General features: G+C 35.3%; 2 protein-coding genes across 5 annotated transcripts; both read left to right on the plus strand.

The window, feature by feature from the left end:
• Nucleotides 1-1,816: 1,816 nt before the first annotated feature.
• On the plus strand, nt 1,817-5,548 carry LOC114253052 (WD repeat-containing protein 91). 4 transcript variants are annotated; one of them, XM_089735085.1, is made up of 5 exons: nt 1,817-1,934; nt 2,018-2,284; nt 3,078-3,227; nt 3,767-3,972; nt 5,216-5,548. In XM_089735085.1, the coding sequence occupies exons 2-5, from the start codon at nt 2,041-2,043 to the stop codon at nt 5,444-5,446; spliced, it is 831 nt and encodes a 276-aa protein (XP_089591211.1). In that variant the 5' UTR covers nt 1,817-1,934; nt 2,018-2,040; the 3' UTR covers nt 5,447-5,548. The 4 variants fall into 4 exon arrangements, with proteins under 4 accessions (XP_089591211.1, XP_089591210.1, XP_089591212.1 ...); XM_089735084.1 differs by having other exon boundaries at nt 1,848-1,938; XM_089735083.1 differs by having other exon boundaries at nt 1,897-2,284.
• A 983-nt stretch (nt 5,549-6,531) lies between these two features.
• Nucleotides 6,532-12,343, plus strand: LOC114252722 (uncharacterized). The gene is made up of 3 exons (XM_028187355.2): nt 6,532-6,687; nt 7,079-7,260; nt 12,062-12,343. Exons 1-3 carry the CDS (start codon nt 6,532-6,534, stop codon nt 12,270-12,272), a joined length of 549 nt encoding a protein of 182 aa, XP_028043156.1. The 3' UTR covers nt 12,273-12,343.
• The last annotated feature ends 4,075 nt before the right edge of the window (nt 12,344-16,418 follow it).

Genomic DNA, 16,418 nt, shown 5'->3' on the forward strand with positions numbered 1-16,418 from the left:
AGGAAACCTATGGAAATGAAACGTCAACCAAAATTTCGTGCCGCTGTGACGTCATCTGGCCACAAAACATGGCGGCTTTAGTGCTGTACAAAATATTTCAATGTTATCAGGTTTTATCGATAAACGTTCTTGGCTCATTTTATTTTAAATATTGTTGAGTATTATTTATTTGTAGAATTTATACTTTAATGGGAAGTAAGTAGGTATATTGTTATGTGCAAATATGATATGATTTAGATGGGTGAAATCTAAGACAAGTTCGTCCTTCGAATTTGCCAAGTAAACGATATGATGATTTTTAAAAGTTGCTACACTGATTTTATAAAGTTGTCGTTTGTCGCAAAACATAAAGATATGGCGTAGTTCAAAGCCATCAGCCCATTTCTAGCATGCTAAATGTTATCGTATTTTGAGTACGTGTTTTTCTTAGACTATTACAATCTATTTTAATTGTTTTGCTGACTCTAAAGTCCGTAACATACTACCGCAGCGCACCCCAAGGAAGGTGCGCCGCACCATTTGAATCACTTTCGCTTGAGAGTGATTCAAATTTAAAACTTATCAAGGGACCGCGTGAAAAAAAAAACACCTACAGAACATTTATTCATTAATTACAAACGTCATTCCTTGTGACTTCCTCTCTAAAATCACTTAATTATTAAATATTTAACAAATTTACAATAGTGTTTTACTCACTGCGGAATAAAACTATTTTATTTAAATAGTTCCGAAGAGATTTTGTCGGTAGCCTTTTTCCCGAAATATCTAAACAGAATGTCTAAATATGTTTTGATGACATATTTTAAAGTGGTATTTATGATTAGTGTCATGATCAATAGATTCCGACCGAAAAATGGATTTTTCGGATGAGGGCTCCATAATGAATTTAAATACATATAGATAATAGTTTTAGGACATCGACTTTCTTGAGATCCTATAAAATACGTTTTAATTATTATTTTTGTATGTTTTAAGCATAATAAATTATGAAATTTTATATAATCAATCATATTAAATCGATATCATAGTCAATAAATAATGTACAACCCAAAACAGACGGCCGAACTGACGTGACAATGACATTTGGCGCGCTAAACATGGCGGATTTTCGGCCTCATTAGACGGAGACGGAGATATTTACGTATATTCATGTTTCATTTTATGTACGCACTGAAATACTGTTATATTGTTTTCCTGCGAGTTAAAGTGCTGAGTAAGAACGAGATAGATATATGTTTATGTATGTGCCTTCAAAATGGGTGCTATTTATATAAGCGATTGTACGTATAGAACATTATGTCGTGTCCCTACTATATAGGTCTATGGTTTTATCTCTGATTGTCATTGATTGACATGAATGATTAATGATTTTTTGTTTTTTTTCTATAGGATTTGAAAATGACGGCTTAAATATTTTCTTCATATAACAATGCCGAAACTCTAAACTCTTAATGATGATACTGCAAAAGAGATACTTAATCGTAAAAAAATTAGAACAAAATGCTAGCCTACTTTTCAGTGAGATGCATACAATTTACAATTTCTATTTAATATGTTGAATATTTTTATTTGTTATTTGGAAAGCTTTATTTAAAAGTGTACTAATGGTTCCTCATCAGCCTTTTAGGATGTATGAAAGTGTACAAAATTGGGAATTTGAAACAAAAGTTCAGAGGACTTCTACTCAGTTACTTGCTACTGTTTTGCTAAGACGTTATCATAGTTCATCTCATCGAACGTATATGGTATTTTCTTATCTCAGCTTATTTAATTAGATTTAATTAATTTTATTCTTTCCCTTTTCATGCAATAGCATGCCTTTCGCTTTGAAGCCCAAGATTACACTGTATGGATGAGGTTCCCACTGTCTACTTAACAAGCGAAGAAATTGTGACTCACAGACAGAACTTTGGTGTCAAAAACAGCTGCTTACTGTTTGTAATTTATTTTTAATAATATTATTCATGTTTATTAATTTCCTACAGTACTATTCGATTCATTTACTTAAATTTTATAGGAATATCGGGCTTAGGTCAAAATATGGCACATGTACAATTCGTGGACGAGTTGGTCAGAGAATATTTATTGTTTAGAGGTTTTGCAAGTACTCTAAAAGCGTTTGATAACGATTTAAAAGCTGACAAAGACAAAGGTTTTAGAGTTGACAAAATTATTGAACAAATTATGCATTTCATTAATGTTTCCGATCTCAACGGCTTAAAGGAATATTGGTCACATTTAGATTCTTTAATTTTTACGAAATTAGAAATACACGTTCAACCTGGTGAGTGCCCTTTCATAAAGTTTAAGAATACTTGCAGGACACAACAAATATACAATTTTATTTTTGTTGCTTAGACGAGTGGCCGAGCTCACAGCCCACCCGGTGGTAAGTGGTCACTGGGGCTCAGAGACATCAGACACGTTAATGCTGCCACCCACCTTGAGACATGAGTCCTAAGTCAACTTTTAAACTACAATACAGCACAGTAATCTAATTAACTTATGTTATGTTTATTATGAAATAGGTAAGACTCTTCCAGTATAGTATAAAAGTGAAAGTTATAAAATTAAATAGTTGTCTCTAGAGCAAATTTAGCATAAATATTTTCATGGCTGTACGTAATATTAAGAACACAGATAATATTGTATTTATTTGATCTTTATTAAAAGATAAACATAATAGTTTTAGTTAGACATTGCTGTGCATTACGTTGCTAAGAAAACCTGTGCAATATTCTTCAACTATATTCTTTTTTTTCCTATTACCCTCTGCTGGGGTGTAGGGCTCAAATCAAATTCTTCGATTTGCATTGGTCTTAGGCAGTCTGTTCTAGCTCTTCCCACATCATGCCCAAGATGCCCAGTTCCTGCTCTACTGAGCGATACCATATTGCATAAAAAATAAATAAAAAAAAACAACGTAGACCATCTGTGTTGCCTGATTTCTTTTAGAGTAGATTATATTGGTATCAGCAGTAGTAGATTATATAGTCTAAGATCCCAAGTAAGATCAATCAGAACCTATAATAGCTTGCACCAAAACTAGGTTCTATTAAATACTAATTTTATTTCAGCTATTCGCAAGTTAGAATATAGTTTATATAAACTGTACTTAGTGACAGCTGCACAGAATACCAGTTTAATAAGAAATGAAAAGATAACAGATTTCTTTAATAAAATGTTGCCAGAATTACAAGGACAGAATGAATGGAAGGAGTGGTTCAGTAAGATTTCATATAATTATTATTTGATACAATAAATTACTCATTTATATATTAGTAGTAATGTAGTAGTGGCTACCTAATCATCTGCTTAAGAGGGAAGAAGATTTCTGTATCGTAAAATAATCGTAAAGCAAGCCCATCAGGGCCATTTTATATTTTATTGGTATCAACCAGTAGAAATGATAATCGAAACTTACTTTGTTTGAAACTTTAATTTATAAAATCAATTATAATAGTAACTTAGCATATTCATCTCCCCTTACTATTATTATCGTAAAATAATATTATACTGTCATACGTTTTTCATGTCTCAGCAATGTCTATGTATCTAACACAATTTTTTTTTCCTTTCGGCCCTACCATTCTTTATGGTCCTCTGAGCCTAATATTACAAATTATACATAATAAATTCATAATTTGTAATATTTGTATTAGGAATTCTATGAATTAAGTTTTATCTTATACAAAAATATTTCTTCATATTCCAACATAAATTTCTCTGTAATTTACATCTAAAATATACAAGTATTATTTTTCAGCATTCCCCTACATCCAGAAACCAGAAGAAAATCCCTCATTTAGTTTGTATTTCACTAGAGCATGGCAGGACAGTGTGCTGGTATCTCTTCACAATTTACTGGCAACAGTGTTCCAATGTATGCCACAACCAACACTAACAAGCTATGAAAGTGATGCAATACTTGTAAAAAAACTACAGGATAAGTTAGCTGCGGTCAGTGGAAAGGTAATTGATGTCATGACTGAATCATCATACACTATGATCATCCTATCATAGGTATTTGTAAACAAAATTAATATAATCTTCTTTTCCTTCTTTGTCCACCTTACCCCACTAGATAGGGTCGGCACAGCGAATTTTTCTATTCCATTCTCTTCTATCAGCCATCATCTCAACACTCACTCCTCTTTCTCTCTCTCTCTCTTTCTCTCATATTGTCATTCACACACTCCATCCATGTCTTCTTCGGTCAACCTCTTCCCTCTCTAACTTGAACTACCATTTCCATACATCTCCTAGTCACATGCATCCTCTCTACGCATCACACGTCCATACCACGCTAACGGTAATAAACAAATTTATGCAAAGTGTAAGATTTGGCCTTAATTCAAGCAGTAAAAATTGCTATACTTGGAGAACTTTTATTTATTTATCTAAGTTGATAGGTGAATGAACTCACAGCCCACCCGGTACAAAGTGGTTACCAGTGCCCGTAGACGTTATAACGTGAATATTACTACCCACGTTGAGATAGAAGGTCGAAATAGAAACTCGATCTAAATTATTGTATTGTATGAAGGTAACTTATTTAATCACCTATTTTGTACTCTAGAAGTTGATTCTAGTGTTTCTGAGGGCTCCTCTCCTCATTTCTTTCTCTATACTGTATTTCGAGTCTTCTGTTCGACTGAGCTTCATGACTTTTGTGTGATAGTCACTGCCTTAGATTTTTCTGATATTATTAGAATTAAAATTTATAACAATTTCTACAACCGTCATCCGACTGTCGAGATAATGGGGTCGATAACTAAAATTTAATGAAAATTTATCATAACATTTTAATATTTAAGTTGACATAAATATGACATGACAAGTTAGTATCGTTTTTTTTTTATATAAATTTAGCTCCACTCTTTAAGTTACATCATCTGTACAATCACGTACGTCATACTGGTGGTAGGACCTCTTTGAGTCCGCACGGGTAAGTACCACGACCCCGCCTATTTCTGCCGTGAAGCAGTAATGCGTTTCGGCTTGAAGGGTGGGGCAGCCGTTGTAACTATACTCGAAACCTTAGAACTCAAAGTGGGTGGCGGCATTTACGTTGTAAATGTCTATGGGCTCCAGTAACCACTTAACACCAGGTGAGCCGTGAACTCGTCAACCTACCTAAGCAATAAAAATATTTGAGCAGCAGGATAGTGCTTGGACACTTAGCGATAATAATGTGTTCGAAAATCATTTTTAGACGCTACAACAACAACCTATGGATAAGACATCTCCGACCACTCATCAATCGCGCCTTAGTCAATATGCGGAGCGTCTTAGTGGCACGGCACCCCTCGTGGACGACTTCTGCGCGGTACCGTCCGAACAGCTCGACAGCACGCGAGAAGCCAGGGGCCTACGGAGCTTATTACGAATGGGAAATACACCAGTCATGGGAAGGAAAGCGGCCAGATCACAAAGCCAAAATTAATTGACTGTAAAAATTTTGCTGGGCTTGATTTGGAATTCTGCAGTCTACATACCCGTCTTAATGTTAATTAAAATATGGATAATAAATATATAATAAATACCCGTTTCATTTTATATGTCCATTATAATCTATTGATTCGTAAATAATTTTTTGGAACATCTGGGTCTATACAGGCTAGTTTCTTTTTGCTTTTTTTTAATGCATAGACGGGTGGACGAGCTTACGGCCCACCTGGTGTTAAATGGTTACAGGAGCCCATAGACATCTACAATGTAAATGCCGCCACGCACCTTGAGATACGGGTTCTAAGGTCTCAGTATAGTTACAACGGCTGCCCCGTCCTTCATACCGAAACGCATTACTGCTTCACGGCAGAAATAGGCGGGGTGGTGGTACCTACCCGTGCAGACTCACAAGAGGTCCTACCACCAGTAATTACGCAAATTATAATTTTGCGGGTTTGATTTTTATTACACGATGTTATCCCTTCACCGTGGAAGTCCCATGCTTTGTACTGCTGGGAGTGCTCTGTGAGCGCGGTGCGCGAAGAGTGGTCTGTGATCGGTGCTTGGAGTGCCTAATAGCACCGACAGTGGATCGAGAGAATCAGAAACAACACGTCTAGGGCGGGTGGGTGGCGCACTTACGTTGTAGATGTCTATGGGATCCAGTAACCACTTAACACCAGGTGGGCTGTGAGCTCGTCCACCCATCCAAGCAATAAAAAAAAAGTAAAAAAATGGGCGACGGCGGCTGTTTCTTACCCCATCATCTATGTCGGGGATCTAACTTTCTAGTTTCAAATTAGTAATGAATGCTATTGCTAATAAAGATTCCATCAAATACCTAATAAAACAGGGTTTAGGTTAATAAAATCGTCTTAAAAAGAGGTCTAACGTTAATTGCTTTATGGTTGAACCATAGAAACCAACTCTTCTACTATAGTTTCTTCATTTGAAACAAATTTACAATAGACTAAGCATCTTTTTGAGTTTTGTCAAAATTCTTGTGAGAATTATTATCATTCATGACAAAAAAAGTAATATTATGCATTGATGAATTAAAGCATAACTGAGCTTCGTAAAATGTCTTATGAATTCTACGCTGATGCCACACAGAAGTCAAAGAGGCGCGATCGGCGCTGGTACCAGGAGAACTTATTGAAAGTTCTGGAAGCGGCTAAAGAGAAACGTGTCAGAGAAATCGACACGTCCATAGCACTTGCCCATGAGCTGATAGCGGTAAAACATAAATTATTAAAAATCATAATCGTGGATAGCCGTATCATCGGCGAAGAGGGCTAGCTGGGTGTCTGATGCCCATGTATTAATGACACACAAAAGCTACCTAAATATTTTTGCTTCTCTCGCTCGATAAGTCTACTAACCTTTATATTATTGAGACAGTTTCTTATTTTCCAGTTAGTATTTTTTAAAACAGTCAGGGCTTTTTGTTTCATTTAACAATAAAATTTATAGAATTTTGGTAGAATTATCTACAATGCTAAATACTCTATAATACTTATTACTACTAATAATAATACTATTAATACTTAACTGTACACAAATAATTATAATTTAAACTAGAAAAATAATGGTAAAAATAATACATATTAAAGCGGTGCGTTCTCAGAAATTAGACGAACCAGTTAAGAAACCAGTAGAAGTTCCACTGCGAGAACTAACACCAGCCGAAGACGATAGCTTAATGAAACCTATAGCACCTGAAGTTTTAGATTTGTTTTACGGAAGCAGAGACAAAGGCGCGGCCGAGAAATATTTCAAGGCGAGGAACAAACAAGCACCAGAGGAGAAGTTAGTGTGAAATTGATATATCTTTTGCTTGACAACAGACAAAATTATACCTACTAAGATGTTTGTATGGTGCACGAATGGCTTTCTGGACTTCAAACATCGCCGCAACGAAAACGTTGCAACTGAGGGCTTTATGAAACTGTTTGAGATGATCCCGTCATCTCGTTATTACCATCGCACCGCTCATCGCTGTAGCAGAGTCCATTCAAACCACCTATAACCAGTGTGTTATTTACAGTGTCTTTAAAGAGATTTTAAAATGGGCTGCTAATCTGGGTCTTTCTAGAGTACAATTTTATTTATTTATTGCTTAGATGGGTGGACGAGCTCACGGACCACCTGTGTGCTTAGTGCGAGTTTTGTAACGTTCTCACTAGCGAGCCAGTTTGCTCAAATTTGTATGCAATTGGAACAGCGCCCCTAGCGGCAAACGTACTCGGTGTTATTTTGTGAGTGCGAGTTCATATTAACGTTGTGATCTCGTAACCGAGTAATTTTACCGAAATGAGTACTACGAATGACATTTTTGCGAGTGCGTGTTACAAATTAGTGGATTTTAACGTTTCGATCGAGTATTTCTTTAGTAGTTTTATTTTTCCAACTAGAGAGGCAAAAATATCATGCCATAGAGCCTAATCTTTTTTTATGAAAAATGATAATATGGAGTGAAATGGATTTGATTAATTTTAAGCATTAATCAATTGGCATGGAATGAAATGAAATGAGATCAGATAATATGGGATAAAATATAATCTCTGCAAAATGCTGATTATATACTGAGATTTTTTTCAGTGGACCTTTTCGAAGACTTCGAGAAGCTACGTCCAGCGGTTTTGTTTAATTTTTTAAAATTTTCGCACTTTCACAGATACTAAGCAGTTAATAAACCCACGTTACTTTGTTATTGCACAGATGGGTGGACGATCCCGGCCCACCTAATCTTAAGTGGTTACCGGAGCCCATAGACATCTACAACGCAAATGCCGCCTCCCACCTTGAGATATTAGTTCTAAGGTCTAAGTATAGTTACAACGGTTGTCCCACCCTTCAAACCGAAACGCATTACTGCTTCACAGCAAAAATAGGCAGGGTGGTGATACCTACCCGTGCGGACTCACAAGACGTCTACCACCAGTAATGACAAAAATTAATTTTGCGGGTTTGATTTTTATTACATGATGCTATTCCTTTACAGTGAAAGTCAATCGTAAACATTTGATAAGTACGTATTTCATTAGAAAAATTGAAACCCGCCGGCGGGATTAGAACACCGGTGCATTGCAAGATACGAATACACCGGACGCCTTAACCTTTAGGCCAGGACGGTCTCAAAATTACACTTATACACGAAGAAATATTAAATACGCATTAACTAAGAAACATTAAATAGACAAAATAAAACAATTCACACAATTTAAGCTCCTCGCGGTCCCTCCAAAATGTCTTTTCATCTTTTTTTCCTAGTTGTTCAATTGTAAATGAATAAATCAAAATCAAATCGAGTTTACGTTCTATACGGTGAAAAATGAAGAATTGTGAGTGTGAGTTGAGATATGCTACTCGCTTCGCAGGGCGTTTATTCACCGAGAGCAGCAATAATATTATTTCTCGTATATTGGTAGCACGTGATGTTTTGGCATTAGACCGTCTAAATGAAATACAACGCATTTTAACAGCATTTTAATGGGAACCAACTACTATCAAAATTATTCGGGTAATGTCACGTGTTCAATACTATTTTGTACCTTTAGAATTAAAGTGGCTCAACCCAAAATTCTTAGTTTCTGGTAAACTTCAATATTGTAATACAATAATTGTATTTTTTTAGTTTTTCGGTTTAAACACTTTAAGGCATGCCATTTTATTTGAAAAAGACAGAAAGAGTACTTTGTCCTTTTCTAGACTAAAAGAGACTGTTTAATTTTATAAGCTGATAGAATAATATAGAAAAGAATAATAGGATACCCTCTAATCGTCACATTGGAAAAAGGTATGGCTTTATCATTTTATCATTTAAATTATTTTTTATTGCACTTATAAAACTAATTTAATTTACAATATGTAACTACATATATCTATAACTAATCCGTACTTGTCAAATTCCTCATAAATTGTCAATATTCTTAATAAAATTCCTATTAATAATATACAAGTGCAAATGTTGAGCTGCTTGCCGAAATGATATAATAGTGTTTTGTTTTTTTGTTGTTTCCTTGTAGGCTGCCTGTAATAATCTAAATCTGTGTGAAAGGCAATAAATGATTTTATTATTATCTACTAATGGTAGTCCAGTGGTCGAAATTTGACCATAATTTATTTAAATTTTAAGTTTGAACATTATTATAGTTCTATTGTCACCTTTCTATTATCATCATTTCTATAATAATCATTGCTCTATGTCGCCAAGGCTACATTATAGAAAAATAATATTAAAGACAAAAAATATTAATCTATTCTCAATTTGACCACAGATTGATAAATCAATAAACAAAAAAAGTATAAATGCATGTGTGTGTGTGTGTGTGTCAAATACATGGTAATGTGTGTAAGGTTTTTTTATTCATTTAGTTTATTTTTTTATTGTTTATGCACAATTAAAAAAAAAAATTAGCAATCTGCACTACTTCTCTATATTCTCTATGAGTGTGGGAAATTTCATACTTCTCCGTCCGCGCAATTTTCGTAAAAAGGAGTCCAACATTTTTGCTGCACGTATTACCTACTTAAAATGTAGGATCTTAATAATAATACATAAGTGTTTTGAAATATAAAACTAATCTTAAATTTTTTAGTTATACCACTTCCATTCTAAGGGTGCAATTTCGTAAACAAACTTTGCCGTAATGGCGTAACCTTTAAAATACACGAAAACTGCCCAGCATAAACATATTTTTTTAGTAACTTTAATAGAAGTATTAGAATTAGAAGTTTATTATAGAATTTATTTAATTGTAATTACATATTTAGACATACTTAACATAATTCATCTTGGAATAGGTAATTATTTCAGCTTTTTTTAATTAAAGAAATTATGTTTTACATAGGTTTAATCTTTTACCCGTTGAACGTTTATAAAATGATTGTATTTACGGTAATAGTGTTGATGATCTTCATTAGGTGGCCCAAATATACTAAAATTATTACGAGCATCCATCCTTATTTATAAATGTGTAGAGAAGCAAAATTATTATTACATTGTTCAAATTTCTATATAATTTATAAATATAAATCTGTACGTATGTACCTGTAAATATGTATATTGCGCGCGTGTGTGTGTGTGTGCGCGTGTGTATGTGCGTGTGTGTATATATTTCTATAATAGATAGATACACAGTGTGCAATTCATTTCGAAATTATTCTTGCCCATCTAATGGTTGTCTGGAAGAGATCACTCTTAGCGATAAGACCAAGAAAAAATGTTTCACAATATTTATTCATTTTGTGTACAATAAAGAGTACTCTTTCACTTGTGGTAGGACCTTTTGGGAGTCCACACGGGTAGGTACCACCACCCCGCCTATTTCCGCCGTGAAGCAATAATGCTTTTCGGTTCGAAGGGTGGGGTAGCCGTTGTAACTATACTGAGACCTTAGAACTTATATGTCGAGGTGGGTGGCGCATTTACGTTGTAGATGTCTATGGGCTCCAGTAACCACTTAACATCAGGTGGGCTGTGAGCTCGTCCATCCATCTAAGCAATAAAAAAAAAAACAACTCTATCTCGCTCTCTCTCTCTCATCAAACAACTCTTTAAAAAAAAGCAATGATTTAATAAGAATTAAATGAAAAAGCAAAGAATTAATATGTATTTACAACTAGCTAGACGTCTATAAAATTTTCTAACCGAAAAAATATATGTGTATAAACCATTAGAATAGATAAAACCTTAAAAAACAACATTATTATTAAAAACGAAAGAAAAAATCTTGATATTGTATTGGTTTCACGGCAAAATTTTTAGTGACTACTTAACTTGCTTCAAAGTGAAGAAATACTCTCAAAATCCATTAATTTGTAACTCGCACTCGCACAATGACATACAATAATCGAGAGGCTCACTTCGGTAAAGCTATTCGATACATGAGACAGCAACATAAACAAACCTTCTCTCTCCCACAAAATGAGATTCATAAGCTTACCACTAGGTGGCACTGATACAAACTCACACAAATTAAACATAACATTAACATCGACTGAGTAATTAAAAAAACTCGCACTAAGCACAGGTACATTACCCATTACCCGACTAATTATAAATATCGTTAGAAAGCTTGGCATTTCAATTAAACGCCTTAAAAAAAAACTTGCATGCTACCAATATAAAAGAAAAAAATATTGCTTCTAAAGATGAATAAACGTCCTGCAAATCGAGTAACTCGCACTCAGAGCTCCGCACGTTTCACCGTGAAGAGCGTACACTCGATGCGAGTCATTCGATTCGATTTTTGAAACTCGCACTAAGCCTACTGGTGTTGATTGGTTACCGGAGCCCATAGACATCTACAACGTAAATTGCCGCCACCCACCTTGAAACATGAGTTCTAAGTTCTCACTTGTAACAGTACAACGGCTGCCCCGCCCTTCAAACCGAAACGCATTACTACTTCACGGCAGAAATAGGCAGGGTAGTGGTACCTACCCGTGCGGACTCACAAGACGTCCTACCACCAGTCAAATGAAATGTCTTTAATCAAACGAGGATTGCGGAAAGTCGTTACGCTTCGATGGGCAGTCGCTTGACTGTACATTGACATTGTTAATGTACACGAATGTTTTTAAAACTTTTTTTCACGTATCTCAGATATTTCTTTCGCATTACAACCAACTGGGACTACGGCTGGCAACAAAAACAGTCGAGACAGCGCGCTCGTGACGTGAACTTCGGACGTTGCGCCATTCTAAGGGACACGTTCTATAGGAAAAGCAACCTGGCGCCCGATCCGCCGCACTACGCGCAGCCCGCTGCCGGACAACACTCTATCTGCAGCGAATATTCATGCCATTTTAACTGACTTTAGTGCCAGCTAAACATTAACGGGTCCAGTGTGTTTAGTGCAAGTTTTTTAACGTTCTCAATAGCTTTTTTTTCTACCTAAGGTAAGATAGCCTTGAGAGGCTATTTCAGCGTAACCTTAACTTGTAGGTGAGCTCACGGGGCTCAAACCTGACGACGTTGCTAGCATGAACCCTAGCAAGGGCCGTGCTTCGCAGAATCTACCAGCGGATCGGAAACGCGACCCACTGAGAAGATCCGGCGAGAAACTCAGTGAGCTGTGTCTGTGGGTTAGTTTACTCGTCGCGCCCTTCGTCGCAAGCGACAAGTTCGACGAGAACGATGACCGGAACATCGTAAAAGTTAGCTCAAATTTATATTATGCAGTTGGAACAGCGCCCCTAGCGGCAAACGTAGGAACGTGTTCTAACTCCATACAAATCAGAGTTAACTTTTACGCTATCGAGAAGTTAAAAAACTCGCACAAAGCACACCGACCGAAAGCAGTTCGAGTTAGACGCCGTTCCAACTGTCATAGGGCACAAATGTTGTCCATGGACGACGGCAACTATTTGTCTAATTGTATGTCATGAAGGACCTTGGAAGTACGCTAGAGTATTGAAAAGCTTTTTGTTTCATTAAAAACGATGTTAACGGCAAAGAAAAACACGTACCTTTGAATGAACAGGCTTTACACCGATTTAGAAAATACCTCAATTTTTTGTTCCGGGCAACCATTCTCAAACTATATAGTAATGAAGATTTGCATAATATTCTAACATTTGTAGGACTGTACCCCATACTCTACTGTAAATTATTTTAATATTACCATTTTAAAATTGTATCCCTCTACAAGAGAAGCAAGATGATATATATAATAGCATTGCAACTATCTTGAATAGGTACTACGAATATTCGTTACGGTAAAAATAAAATGAAACACGAAACTTATGAAAAAACATATAATTTATATTATTATTTACAATAATTCAACTTTTATTTACATATTAACAATAGTTCATGTACTCCCTTCTTCATAAGGCCACATCTAACTGTTCGATAGGGAACTAGCGAGAAGGTTTACATGCTCACGTTACATTCAAACAGTACACGACTCTTGTTTGGTTCAGCAGCGGACGAATCTTCAGACCCTAATCTAAAGTATAAAAAATAAGATGAATGATAATGGAATCTTCTCGAACAATTCTTGTGACAAACAAAGAAAACCCGCCCATTGAGAACCAAAGCGGAGGATTCATTAGATCCGTTGTCATAATAAAAATAATTAACTATATCATCAACGCATACATTTACTAACAAATTACTAAGGAGAATGAATAATTAATAAAATAAATAAATGAGACATTTTGTTCTTTCTCAAGTTTCATTCGACATTATTACATTAGATCAGTCCTTTGGGTAGCAGAACTCATACTCCTATGTTCGAATTCGCAAATAATTTATAAAAACTTATTATATAATGCTCACTCGTTTGACAGTGTCTTTACAAACACAATACAAGCGTAGACAATGTCAATAAAAATAATATATTTTTAACGAAATAACAATCAGCACAATTATATTATATTATGTACATTTGGAAGAATTGTAGTAATTATGGGAAGGATTCTGAACTGGACTTGAGATCCAATTGAGTTAACAAAAGATATTAAAACAATACTGAATAATACGCTTTTTTTATTTCTATTAATGGATTTGTCATATTGAAAATAAAACGTCTGATATTATTCGAGTTTCTCTGTCACATATATTTTCTCTGTATGTAAAATATAATTTTTTTGCAAGATTCAAAAGTCCTTGTTGTTTTGCTATAATAGAGTGACTGAATGAGATCAAACCACCGTATTGCTCCGGTTAAGAATACCGTGAAGTCACAATGCTGTAGTATCTTTTAACTATTCGTGTGTGTCATTTACCCGACTGGAACTAGAATCTTCAAGAATTATTTACTTTGGACGACAACGGGTGCTGGAAACCCAACGGGTGCCGGAAACCCAACACAACCGTGCAAGAACACAACCGGCGCTCTTTTATAATTGTATGAGGCAACTTCGGCGCATCGAGATAAATACATAACATAATTTTATCAACTGTATTCATTATACGCAACTAAAACTAGCGGTTGAGTCGATTAAGGCCTTCAGTATGCTTAGTGTGAGTTTTTTAACGTTCTCGATAGCGTAAAAGTTAACTCAAATTTGTTTGCAGTTGGAACAGCGCCCCTAGCGGTAAACGCAGGCAAACGTTCCAACTGCATAAAAATTTGAGTTCACTTTTACGCTATCGAGAACGTTAAAAAATAACTCGCACTAAGCACACCGACCGGAAGCAGTTCGAGTTAGACGCCGTTCCGACTGTCACAGGGCACAAATGTTGTCCATGGACGACGGCAACTATTTGTCTAATTGTATGTCATGAAGGACCTTGGAAGTACGCTAGAGTATTGAAAAGCTTTTTGTTTCATTAAAAACGATGTTAACGGCAAAGAAAAACACATACCTTTGAATGAACAGGCTTTACACCGATTTAGAAAATACCTCAATTTTGTGCACTAAGCACACAGGCGTACTTGACTTTAGTACCCGTGCGGACACACAAGACTTCGTACCATCAGTAAAGTGGTGCAGTCAATAGCAATTACCTACTTTTTGTGTTAAGACAAAATATGACAGCAAATTAAATAGGATATCTGACATCCACGGGTCGACTTGAATGATTCGAAATAGCTATGAAAATATCAGACAGACGCACACCGTGTTGAGAAAGATGACAGTGCTAATGCCGTCCATTCAAATTATGTATTGACATTTAAAAAAAACTAAACATTTTAATTTTTGTAAGATTACACATAACGTCAATGTTCTCGTACAGCGCGGATATGACGCGCGCTTACGCGAGAATTGAGTCAAATATTTTAGTGATATTTAAATAATAATGTTTTTTTTATTGTCCTTGTAGGCAGACGAGCACACGGCCCACCTGATGGTGAGTGGTTACCGTCGCCCATGGACTTCAGCAATGCCAGGGGCAGAGCCAAGCCGCTGCCTACCGCAAATGTCCAAACGCGGTGTAATCTATCGTGTCATGCACTCTTCATAACTCGAAGTAAACAAAATAGCGTAACCGTTGCTAGATTTGTTAATCAATAATGACAGGTGGCAACTGCAAATTGTGTCAACAATCACCATTAAAGTACCAAGGGAATATTTATTATCTACAACCTTCAGTTATAAATTTCGATTCACTCTCAATTTAAAGACTCTTGATCATTAAAAACAGACATGCAGTTTAAAAATATATAGCTAAAATATAATAGATCATAAAACAAGGTTTTAATTTGTAGCTGTTAAGCAAGTGTAGTGATACAGCAATGTATAAAATGGGCCCAACTTTATTACATCATTATTTTGATTAAAAGATCAAAATGCTTTGGGTACAGTAGATTGGGGGGAATAGAGACTAGAGTTAGAATTGAGACAAATCTGGGATGTTACAATACTTTTGTTGTTAGATTTAATTTTGTTGAACTGAAAATGACTTCTATTTAGTGTTTAAGAATATTAAATAGTTTAATTTAGTCATCAAAGTTTTGTAACTCATTAAAGATATTAAAAAGTCAATTACCTACCTAAAGTTAAGTACCTACCTAACAACTAAATAATCCCAGCCCTATCGATAAAACTCTATTGTCCTCATACGTAACCTAATTAACCCTAAATCCAGGGTGAATCGAATCAAGCTAGTTTTTTCAGTTTTTGTGTATATTTTGTAATGAACTATGTATAATAACGCATCGTCTATAAAAATTTAACTTTCCGGAACAATTTTAATCTCAATTATATTGGTATTACCTTAAGAGAAAAACATTGAAAATTTGTGTTGGATTTGGAAAGGGTCCCGATTCATCCCAATCTACGGTATTAAAGTATTTGTAAAACCTTTAATTTGTACTGAGCAGTGAGCTTCTAGAATGTTTCCTTCGAGCACAGCTTAGCTGGTGTGCATAAGTCATGAGTGTCATTACCAAATCTATGGTTTACGCCATTGAGATAAAAAGTACTTTGTGTAATGTTGTAAGTTTTAGCTTTATTTTCAAACTAACACTCTGGATTTTTGTTTGACTATACCAACTTCTTGATTCGAT

The sequence above is a fragment of the Bombyx mandarina genome, chromosome 19 (genome assembly GCF_030267445.1).
Source record: "Bombyx mandarina strain Sakado chromosome 19, ASM3026744v2".
In the NCBI taxonomy this organism is placed as follows: domain Eukaryota; kingdom Metazoa; phylum Arthropoda; class Insecta; order Lepidoptera; family Bombycidae; genus Bombyx; species Bombyx mandarina.